At 47.4% G+C, this 11,887-nt stretch overlaps 1 protein-coding gene across 1 annotated transcript in view; it reads right to left on the bottom strand.

The window, feature by feature from the left end:
* Window positions 1-3,906: 3,906 nt before the first annotated feature.
* Window positions 3,907-11,887, bottom strand: part of FAM107A (family with sequence similarity 107, member A) — a 14,103-nt gene continuing 6,122 nt past the window's right edge. The window contains exons 2-4 of the mRNA XM_009326319.1: window positions 9,193-9,367; window positions 5,242-5,398; window positions 3,907-4,040 (exon numbers count right to left, since the gene is read on the bottom strand). Coding sequence (XP_009324594.1) covers window positions 3,933-4,040; window positions 5,242-5,398; window positions 9,193-9,367 — 440 coding nt within the window. The 3' untranslated portion in view covers window positions 3,907-3,932. The remainder of the gene's footprint in view (window positions 4,041-5,241; window positions 5,399-9,192; window positions 9,368-11,887) is intronic.

Raw genomic sequence — 11,887 nt, 5'->3', positions numbered from 1 at the left:
GTGTGGCAACCCCAGCGGATACCTGGTGTCAGAGAAATGCATGCAAGCACTCTCTCTGCCTTGTTCCGTACGGGAAGTTGGCATCTCTGCCATTAAGGATATCGCTAATGAGACAGAGAAGTCCTTTTCGTTTGCTTTGCTGCATTCGGTTTTAGTCCTGGCTCTCAGGGAGCATGGTGTGTGTGTGACTTGCACGTGTGAAGCATCCTCTCTTTTTCTTATCTATTTAATCTGTGGTCTTTGGTTGCTGCTAAAACATTTTTAAAATGTTTAAAAGTAATGAGGTGATCTCACTAGTGTGAAGATTACCTTTCAGTACAAAACTGAGTTTTTAAATTAAATCCAAGGGCAATGTGTTTCCTTGGCTTTGTGGGTCTTACCTTGCCAGGCAGGTGGGCATCTGTGGCCTGTTAGAAATCAAACATCAGGGAAGTTTCAGTGCACAAAGCCTAATTCCACAATTTTTGTGCCCTTAGACTTTCAGTAAATTGAGATGAAGTCTGGGGATAAGCAATGGATGCAGCATTGGGTGTGGATCATGAAAACAGCTTGTTGATGAGTACACAGTGCTAACAAAGTAGTTGCTGTCAGACTTCACTGATTTTTATGTTCATTCAGTTTATTTGGCTGTTGTCTGCTTGCATCCTCAGAGCTTTTTCAGTTCCTTGTGGAAAAGAGCAAAACATACAATCATTGTTTAGTTTATTTCTTCAAAAGTGTCCACATTAGACAGCGTGAGTTAATTAAGTAGAGTTGCATGACATACATTTTTATATAAATGTATAAACACCAACACAGAATATAGACTATATACCACATAGGCAACATACACAGTACAAAAAGTTGTCCTCCATCAGTACTCTGATAATCTCTATCTTCTGGATACACCACATTTATTCAGGAATGTGTTTTAGGGGCATAGGGAGGAATTCATTTAAAAGAAAAAGAGACACAAAGATACCCCAAAATCTTCCTGGTGATGCCTACACTGATGTTTTTTCGTGTGCCACCTCCACGCTGCCACACCATGAAGCACAAGAGCATTGGTGAAGGTTGTACAGGCTCTGGGTCGGAGCCCAGCTGGGGAGGCGGTTACCGGTTCGCAGGGGTGACAAGAGCTGTGTTGGAAAACGCTGTGATTTTTTTAAGCCAATGCTTGAACAGTAGAAACATCATTTCCCACGTGCCGTGACGGAGGGCTGGAGCCTGCAGCTCTTGCTGGCGATGGAGTGCCGTGTGTCCCACTGTGTGCCATGGGGCTGCTACAGCCCATCCCGGCCCCGCGGGAGCTGCCAGCGCCGGCTGCTTGTGGGCGGTTTGGTGGGTCGGTGTGTGGACGTGTGTCTGGGTTCCTGCTCACAGCCCACGGGGTCCCAGTGGGCAGCCGGGTCAGGGCTTTCTGCTGTCTCTCCACCGCTGGAAGGGTTTCTTGTGTCTCTGTTAGCTCAGCCTGAGTTAGGCCAGTATGACCTGGCCCTCCCTTTCCATTCTGGACACCCACTGAAAATGACCCAGACACCCCTTAGCAATCCCCAACTGCATTTGTGAGCAGCCCCACTCTGTGCTTGGTGGACAGCACATCAAAGGGAGACACCTTGATTTTTTTTTCCAGATAAGATTTGCATAATCAAGAAGACCGCAGCAAAGTATTTTCAACCTTTTCATTGCTGATCTGAGCACTCAGCTTACCCAGACCTTACCGGATGGCTCCCGGACTTGCATAAATGCCCCCATCCCAGCCCGGGTGAGCTGATAGCACTGATTTCACTGGTGCATATGGAGCGACAGATTGCCTCTCCTGGAGTGCATTTCCATCTGTGGCAAAATTACAAATTAATTTGCTGATTTTTTTTGAGCTCTTTGATCAAGGTTACTTAATCTGTGCCATTACCCCTCACAAAACCCCAGCACAGTAATTCTGGCTTGTTATTTACACCAATGTTATCTATGGAGTATCATACAGCATTCTTTACAGCTGTGTACAAGCATGCTTAGCAACACCTTTTTTTCTTGGAGAAATTTGGCTTTTTTTCCCCCTGAAAAAATGGTCGATGCTGCTTCTTCCTCATGGTTTTAATCATAACGTATATGAAAAGCTTCACAGTTGGCAAGGACATAACAGATCCTTTCAGATCTTGTTTGACCCATAGTGACCATATGCACTGGATTTCTGAAATAAAAACTTGTTTAGAATAAGCATGATGAGCAAGGGGCTAAAAACTACCGTGAGACAGTGCCGCTGGATGGGGCTGTCAAGGACTGAAACTGAGTTAAGGGCTTTTATAGTCCAAGGCTGTGGCAAAAGCCCCATACCTGTATCACTCACTGCTCTTGACACGTGATGTGGCTCAGATGCCGGGTCGAGCAACAGTCCTCTGAAATGAAACACCCCGCTGGATCAGGGAGACTAGGGAATGGATTAGTAACTTTTTAATAAATATGTGATGAATGCCCAGTTTCGCTTAATTTACATACGGATCCACTGAAGCTGTGGATAGTAGATATTGTTTAACCAGGTGTTACCTTCCCAGCTGATTAGGTCCATTGAGGCTTGAGGTTCAAAAGCCAGTGTTCAAAGGCAGTTGGTGAGTTATGCTGTTTAGGCTTTGTATCAGGGCTGATGTGAGAAGCCAGAAGCTGAGATCTTCCTGAAGGAGCAATTTTAGCTCTAGATGTGGACACCTCAGGGCACGGATGCTCCATCAATGTGGTAGGCTCTGTCCGTCCATGCACAGTGCAAAGGTACCATCTATCTCAGCTTTGCTATACCAGCAGCAAGAAGATTTTTAGCTTTGCAAGGTGGCAACTGAAATGAGGTAGCTCTGACCTCTGGAAAAGGGGATGAGAAGCACTGACAAATAGTTTTGCATCAACATCTATGTGCCCCGTAGCCCCTGGTGCCTACAGATGTCAGCTGTGTGCGGGGTGAACAGGACAGCAGCCTGACACCAGTATGACATTACCACATTACCACCTCTCAACCACAGGACATTTCTGTGGGTCCCTATGGTAGCACATGTCCAGCTGCTGGGTGAGGGGCTGAAGCTCAGTAGTCCAGGGGCAAGAAGAAGTTTGTCTGTCTGCTACATCCACAGGGATCTGCTGCCCGGTCACTGCACACTTCCATGAACACCCACGCTGAAAACACCCAGCCTTTGCTTTCTGCACAGAGCATTTACCTCCCACTTGGGGTGCTGATGGTGTAGTCCAATGTATTTTCTGCCTGAGCATGGAACTGCCTAAATAGCTGTTTTCAAGCAGGTTTGAAATGCATTTAAAGGTGCTCGTGAAGAAGAGTTGCACCTGCCTGTGCTGCACTGGTATGGGCACACAGAGGTTGATTTTTCTATTAGTATGGGTGTGCTGCTGGGACACACAGCCTCAGCCAGGCTTGACTCACACACTGGTGCAATACCAGTGACCCTTGGGAAAGCCATTATGGTCAGCTGGGCTGTTCTCAGTAATACTCAGATTGTCCCTTTTAGCTGCCATGCCAAGTTTCCAGGAGGTTCTCCAGAGTTGCAGCCGCTCTCCTGTCACCCAGTGCCTGGCGAGCCTGCCTCTAGGAAGAAGCAGGGGTCCCCCAAACCATCCCTCCACAGACTTCCCTAGCTTAAATGGTCACTGTGTCTCAAGGGTTAACCAAGAGTTAGCTGGAGGTTAGCGTGCACCCACAATCTGGGGGGAGAATAACATAATTTCTCTCTGCATCTCCTTGTGTGAGTACTTTTTCAGTGAACACTGCACCTTTTCCACAGTGATACCTTCTTGGGCTGGGAAAACCTTTTTTGTGCCTTCTACTGGAGCAAGTGTTAATAACCGTAAGTAGCCCCAATGATGCGGCTGTGAATGTCCACCATGTACAGAGATGTCGTCAGCATGTATGTGTTAGCGCCGGCCTTGGTAGGATCCCCATTGAGATTTGGCAGAAGCTATGCTGCTTTCTCGTCCCCCGTCACTGTCGATGTTCTTCTCAGGTTTTCCTTGACTTTAATGAATTCTGGCGCATGGTCTTCCTGCTTCTCCTGCTCTTTCTCTAACTGTAACAAAGAAGAGTCACTGTTAGCTGTGCATGCTAAAGGACAAAAGTGCATTAGCTACATGAAAATGGTGGGCTTCATTATTGCTGGGTGTCCACTTATTATTGCCCAAAGCTGAACAAGTGCGTAGTGCACGTGTCGGTGCTCTCTTTTTCCAAACCATTACACCAGAGCCATGTTCACCCCAAGTCTCTTTTTCTGTCCAACTGAAACATTTTTTTTTTTTTTCCTCCAGGGAGGAATATCTCCAGCAGAAAAGCAGGGGAGTGCTTTACTTCAGACCTGGCATGGAGGAGGGAGGAGGAGGTTTGAATCCTTCCCAGCAAAGGAGGCCTGTGAGCCTGGGAAAAGCTCTCAGCATTAGGTTATCATCTAAGGGGGGTAAGTTGTTGTACTGCCTCACTTTTATATGTGAAGTCTTTATGGATCTGTCCCTAAATCACCTTGTTTCATATTCCTGGTTCGTCTCTGAGAGTGCTGGGCTTTGATTTTTCAAGTGATCTTGGCTTGGCTGCTATTATTGCAAGGGAGCTGTTGTGTCATTAATTAAATAAACTAGTTTCGTCCATTTGCAGTGCAAATACTGGCAAGTAGGACAGGGAATGACTTACTTTCCAGCGGCAACAAGCTGACTTGCTGCTTGCACTGGTTTGGGTAAAGGGCATGTGCAGAGAACACCTGGGGCATGGCTGTGCTGCTGACAAGCACCCACTCTGAATATTGCTTTCCCCAGGCATATTTTTTGGCCAGAGTACATGCCAGGAACTGCTCCCAAAGGCAGCTTGAGTGTGATTGCAGCAGGGTTTGCACCTTCCAGCACTTCTGCAGCCTCTCACCCCGCACCCCAAGGTCCTGAGCACCCCTGTGGTGGGTGCTGCAACAGCCCCCATGCTATCTGGGGTGCTTTGAGCTGGAAAGCACACCCCAAGGACACCATGTGGGACCCAGAGAAGACCCAGGGCCAGTGGTACTTGGCAGGGGTCCTGGGCGAGGTGGTATGAAGGAAGTGAATCCCACTGTGAGGATGAGGGTGCTGCAGCTGCATGGGGCAGCAGTGAAGGATGTACTGTGGCTCCCATTTTATGGAGGGGTAGCAACGCTATACCTTGGGTTGAGCTTCAGCCCATCCATCTCCCCTGTGGTCTGTGCCTCGTGCAGGGTGGTTAGGACAACCTGGGGATGACTGAAAACTCAGTTCTACCTGATCCAGCCTCTGGTGCCTCTTTAATAGCTCTTTTTCAAAAGGAGACTGCAATTTCTTTGCCTCTTCCTCTTCCTTCTTCTGTCTGATGAGCTGATTTCGCCGTCGGTGCTCGAGTACCCGCTGCAGCTCTGGCTTGCTCTCCACGCCCAAGCCTCTGTGGATAAAAAGCAGATAAATCAGGGCTGGCAGGCCTACACCCTGGGGTGTAACCACTGCCAGCCTGGCAACCCCAAAACTCTTCTTGGTCCTAAATGGAAACATGGGACACCTGGTCCACAAACCAGTCCTGGTCCACAAATCCATCCACAAGGCTTTAAGGGTGCTACCAGGAGCACCTTACTGCGGGATGGTGCCTTGGGCTGCCTGCCTCGGGTGGGCATGGCGTTTTCTGTCCGTGTCCGGGGCTTGTGGCGCTGGAAGTTTTGCTAATCCCATTACACTGAGGTGCTACAGCTTTCTGGGTCAAGTATGGAAATGGGACCTTCTGTTGGCTCCTGCTGTTACTAGTTTTAATTATGTCAGTGATGGCTTTAGCAGCATTGAGGGCCTTTTAAATAACGACAGTGTTTTTTCCACCAGCAGGGGTAGTCATTGATCTGCAATAATTGTCCTGGCAGTTCCTTTCCTCGCTCTTGCATCCCAGCTTTGCTTCAGAGCTGAGGGCTAGCCATCCCCCTGTTGACATGGAGAGTTCGGGTCAAGAGGCCAAAATGAAATGCCCTTTTCTCCTGAAAGCCAGAGCGTTTGCCGATGGCGCAGGTGCCTGGCTCCCCTTCAGCTGCCTGAAGCATCTCAGATGAAGTGGGGCTGCTCCAAGCCCTGTTCTATGAGGGGTGGGATCACGGGAAAGGAGACATGGCAAGGACATGCAGGCAAGGCATAAATACGTGGTAAAGAGGTGAAAGAATTTCTCCAAACAAATTTCAGAAATCTAACACTTTGAATATTGCCATGCCTCAATTCAGACACTAAGATTTACCTCCTGCAGCTGACCCTGGCCACCTTCCCACCAGCTTCTGTCCCCCTAGAAGCATGGGAGTAGTTATGGATGTGTAGGGCTATGGGTGAATGTGGAACAAGTCCAGATGTGCTCCTGCATGGTCGTGGGACAGTTCCTGCCCTTCCAGGATAGTGGTTTGACCAACTCATCTCCTCCATGCCAAAAGGAATCTGCTTTCATAAAATCCATCAGCTTCATGGTTAAATCACTAAAAGTGGTGACTCTCTTCCCTGCTGAGTCCTTGTCAGAGAGAGGCAAAAACCTGAAGCTGCTGGGAAGTTGAACATTTGCTGAATTTTGGGAGACTTTATTGCAACTGCAGAGTTTTGTGTCGCTGAAGAACAGATTATTAAGAAGTGGTCGAGGCTGGATTTACACAGGCTATCTTCTGCAATAGCAACTGGAATGTAAGTAATCTTGCAAGAAAAAACGGAACTAGAAGTCGTTTACTGAAGTTGTATTTTTGAGGAGAAGGAGTTGAAGACCCTGTAGCTGTCACACATGGGGAAGGAGTGGGGCCTGACCACTTTTGTGGGCTGGGTTTAACACTCGTTTAAATCAATGGGCTGAGAGTATTTACAGGTCCCATTGTAAAATGTGGGATGTTTGGTGTTCCTGTGGGTGAAGATCTGTTTTGAGGTGAGGAGGGGACCTCCCCGTGTCTGTGTTAAAGGCTTGCCCAGAGCATGGCAGGTCGGCGTGCGCTATTAATGCAATGCTCATCCTCAGTACTGGGAGGTTTTTGTTGGCCGAAGGCTGGTTGGTTTCTGCTAAGGTCGTTTGAAAGCAGAGACATCAAACCCTGTGGACTACCAAGCTTCCTTGGCAAGGTGGTGGACACCGAGGTGGTATCTCACATCATGAGAAGCTGAACTGGCAGGTAGGAGAGGGAAACGCTCTCCAGATGCAGCAAACCTCTGTGCTATCACAACATGGCTGGGAACCAGTGCTTGCATCCTTCCAGTGCCATGTTTAAGAATGCTTCCTCTTGTCATTTCTGTTTTTTCCTTTATGGTGGGACAAAGTTAATGGCAACATCAGTGAAGGTAGCAGTAGCATTGGCCCCAGAGCTTTCATGATGTTTTTTCAAGTCAGGAAGAACTCAGACTTTGCAGAGAGGCTTGAGAGAGAGAAAACCTGCCTTGGTTTGCTGGAGACACAGCTTGCGATGTTGCCTGTGGATTTGTTACTATTCTTTGATTTAACTGGCCTGTGTTGTTAGTACCCAGAGGTGTTGACTAAGATAAGGGTTTTGTTGCACAAGCTGCTGATTTGAGTTGCTTCTCCCTGCTGCTTAAGGGGACAAACCAACAGCAAAGCAGAAAAGGAGCAAGTCATAGATCCTTCTCTCTTCCCTTCTCCCCTTTCTCACCCTATAGTAACATGCAGCAGGAAGCAAAACTGGTGGATTCGAGAGTGACGAGAAACCAGCAACAATGGATTGTTGTTTGCAGTAGGGTTTGTTTCACATATTTGCTGAAAAATATTTGGGAGGCCAGAGCCAAAGCAGCTTTAAATTGATGCCTGAGATGTATAGGACTAAAATAAGAGGGGTCAGGAGACGCAGGATGGCTGCGATGGGGCTGCCTTCTGCCAGCATCTGATGGCACATGTGGCTATATCATGGTGGCAGGCATAGGACTCGAATACAAAGTGATGATGCACTTTGTATTTGCCAGTTTGAAGTTCAGCTCAGCCTGGTGCTGTGGGGTCTGTACCCCGTCTGCCACTGTTCGTCTCTGCTACCTCCGTTGCAGGAATTTCTTGATGCTTTGGTCCATCGTGGTTAGACTGGAAATAACATTCTGCGAGATCAAAGCCAATGTTGGTGGGTGAGCCTTTAAACTGAGCAGTGTCACTAGGCATGTTATGGTCACTCTCAAACCAGAGAGTTTTAAAAATATCTAGGTGGTATAGTTACCTCTGCCTCGATGCTGGAGAATGGCCTGGGCATGGTCCCTGTAATTCTTCTGATCTGTGAGTATCAAATCAAACTCAAGCCCAGCCAGTGCCAGTATTGATTAATGCACCCTGCTGGCAGGCTTGATTGTTTGCCGAATTAATATATGTGTCTGGTTCTCGTAATGACTGTAGTCCGTTTGAACAGAGGCTGTGCTCCTTTTAATTAGATGGTGAAAGTGCTAACGTGTCAGAATATTTCAGGGTATTCAGAAAACGTCAATATAAAGCCAGCAGATTTCTTGCTGTGCTAAAAAGTCTCTGAACTGAATATGCTTTTATTGCACCGATGTTCAGACAGTTGCCGCAAAGGAATGACGTGGTTGTAGATACTCAGTCCCTGGTGTCATTATCCTGATGTTGTATCTGTACCCCCAAACAGTTAAACTGGGTTGATGGGGTAAGAATCAGGAATGTGAATTCTAGCCTATCTTTACTCGTTTGATTTTTAGGGAGACAGTGGTTAGCATTTTCCTTGTACAGAAGATCTCACACTGATGCTATCCCAGCTTTCAATGGCTCCATCTAGCCTGGAGCTCTAACTGCCTCTGGATTGGCCTTAAAGCACACAGGAAGGCTGTACATTGCTGGAGACTTGGCAAGTCAGTGATGGAGATAGAAAAACCAGGACCAGGGAGAAAATATGCATGGGACACCGAGAAGGCGGCTGTAAGGATGCCTCGCATCTTCCAGCGCTTGTGGCTTGAGGTGGGTGGAAATAGCGAGCAGCTCCAAAAAGTGCTAGCCAGTGCTTCAGGATGGCAGAGCAGGGGGCTTTTCGTTCTGCTTTCGTTTTAAGAGAAACCGTCGTGCCAGAGAAAAGAGGAAAGGACTACAGCAAGTTTACATGGTGTTCATTTGCAAGTGAAGGGATTTATTGTGCCCTTCCAACTCGCAGGCGGTCGCTGGCACTTGTGCCTCGGCTGCTGAGCTCCGATGGCTCAGCACCTCTTGGACCACTCCAGCGGCAGGCTGCGACCTCCTCTTACCTTTTGTGGTTCATCAGCAGCTCTCTGTGCAGCTCTTGGTGGCTCTTCGAGGCTTTTACAGGGTTTAGGAGCTTTTTAGGTTTGATGAGGTCTGGGTTTCCATCTATGTAGTCTGGGTGAGTCAGGATATTCCCACTCTCTGGTCGCTCCCGCTGTATTTCAGTGTACATCGATGCTGGAAGAAAAGAGAGGTGTTTGCATGAGAAGTGTCACCCCGCTGTGGTGTGGGAACGCACTGGAGATCTCCTCCCCTGGGCAAGACAGAGGAGAAGAGATGGTGCCTGCCCTGGCTGCTCGACACCCGTGTCAGTGTCTGCGTGCATGTGTCTCCATATGCTGGTGCAGGTGTTTTAGAGGTTTTAAAAAATATTCCCTTTGCGTTATTGATGAGACACATATTAATTAGATCACTTAAATTACTTGCTAGCCGCTCGCTTCAGTGGCTGCAGCCAAGGATTAATTAATGCAAGATAGGTCTAACTAAAACTGGAAACACACATGGATGTGGACTGTGCTGAGCTGCTGCCTTGGTCTTCCTGGCCGAGGCTGTCGGTCCCTTAGCACAAGGGGATGCTGTGGGATTTGAGGGGCTTCCGAAACACGGGCCTGAGGAAGTGCTGCTGTATCTGAAACGTCTTGTCAAGGAAAGATTTTGCTGATACTCTGCTGGCCTAATAATCAGGATCGAGCCCAATGCCAAGAAAAGCATAATTCGCCCATGCAGTATGTGATCGTGCTGTAATAATTTGTATGTTCTGGATGTAAGAACAAGAGCCTACTGTTTTGGAAGTGATGGCAGCTTGGATTTCAGGCACACCGCAGGGCATGTTCACTGTTGGTATTTTCCAAGTGCTCCACATTTCTCCTTTACAAAAAACCCTATACAAAGTGAGTGCAAAGCACAAGTTATAAGACAAACTGCATGTGGCTGTGTCTTTAAATGCGGAGCACAGTGGGGCTGCCTACAATTATTCAGTGTATGGTCTAATCAGGGGCCCAGAAAGAGCAATTTATTCCTGACTATTCACTTGAACAATTTGGAAGTTTACCAGGAAGAATAAAAAGTCCCAGGAAAAGGGTGTAGGCAGCTCCATGTCTGTAAGTGTCTCTTTATTACAGTATTTTTGGGGGCCTAGTGTGAAGTTATATGGGTTGGTGGAGCAGCAAGGAAAACAGTTGTTCAGTAATGTCGCCTCTCTCTCTTATTGCAATCTCATGTATAAAAGGAATAAAACCCTTTTAAAAGAGAAATCAATAAAAAAAGGCAAGAGAAAGCAGACTAGGTCATTCTTTCATAGTCAGTAAGTACTTACCAAATGTAAAGTGGATTGCAATCAAACAGAACTGTGTAAGGAATAATACTGCTGAAGAAATGATTCAAGATCAAGCAACTTCTCATTGAATGTTAATGTGGCCAGTGCCCTACTGCTTTGGGAACAAAGAAAAACAAATCAGAGCCCATTACATGAGTGTAATTGGGGTGAATAGTTAGGTACGTATTCAAAGGGTGCTTGGAAGCTGGACCCAGTGATTTCTTGTATCAAATTATTTTCCTCTAGGATCATACATCACTGCTGGCAGAAGGGAAGGTGGCGTAGTTTGATGTTTGATGGCAAGTGCCAGGCTGACTCAAACCCCTGCGGGGCTGGACTCCACAGGCTGAAACTGGGGGCTCAGCGTTGCCTTCCAGAGAGATGCAGGGACTGAAGAACAGCCAAGGGTTAAGGCAGCACAATTTCATGGCTAACTTTTATTAGGTGAAAGTCAGGTTCTGAAGAATGAGAAAACATGTCAGATTTTCACTTGGGTAAAATTGCTTTGGTTTTTTTCTTCTTCTACTTCTTCCCTTTTTTGGTCTTCTTTTCACAGAAGAGGCAGACAAAAGACAAGGAAGGAAGGTACAAAAGCAAATGGGTTTTTTTGCATGAATGAAATGGATGAGCTCCCATTTCAAATGGCAAAGCAATGTCTTCATTCTTCAAACAAAAAGGTCTCTCCATGGAGTAACTTAAATAAAATGCCAGGTGTTTTTAATGGAAACACCGTTTTCGGACAGCTATACTAACAGACTAGCCTCAGTGTCACTGCGTCGTCCTGTTGCCCTTTTCCCACTGTTCCTGTGCCACCGTTTAGACCAGAGCTGCTTCCAGTGACAGAGATGCCTGCACTTGCTTGTGTGCTGGGTACCAAATCCTGCTGCACGGCAGGAGAAGGGCTGGGGTGTATCGATCTTGGATTTGTCCATCTTAAATCCACCTGTTGTGCTCTGCTAGGGGATAATGCAGTGAGCAGTGCAGTTGGAAGGATTACGTGGCCAACCAAGCCTGAAGGACCAACCTGGATGCTGTACATGGCTGTAACGCCAGTGACTTTTGTGTTTTTTTTTTCTGTACCAAGTAGCTCTCGGGCCCTGCCGCTAACTGTACTAGCTCTTGGGGCACTGGTGCAGCGCTGTTACTTATAAAGTACTGTTTTCCGCCTGCCTCGGTGATGTATGGATTTCCTTTTGCAACTCAGGAGTGGGAGTCCCTTCTTCCCTACCTGCAAGACCCAAATCCTGGGAGATTCGCTTAGGGCAGGCTGTCCCCACACCTACATAGGGCTAACGCCCAGCAGCGTACAACGCTGTTGCACAATGTGACGGGCCTTTCAGTTTGGTCTTGTGGTGTTTCCACCCGCAGACACCCAGCATGAT

This window comes from Pygoscelis adeliae, unplaced genomic scaffold (genome assembly GCF_000699105.1).
Source record: "Pygoscelis adeliae isolate BGI_AS28 unplaced genomic scaffold, ASM69910v1 Scaffold606, whole genome shotgun sequence".
NCBI lineage: Eukaryota > Metazoa > Chordata > Aves > Sphenisciformes > Spheniscidae > Pygoscelis > Pygoscelis adeliae.
Note: the sequence above shows the minus strand (reverse complement) of the source record. Positions and strands in the feature narration are given on the sequence as shown.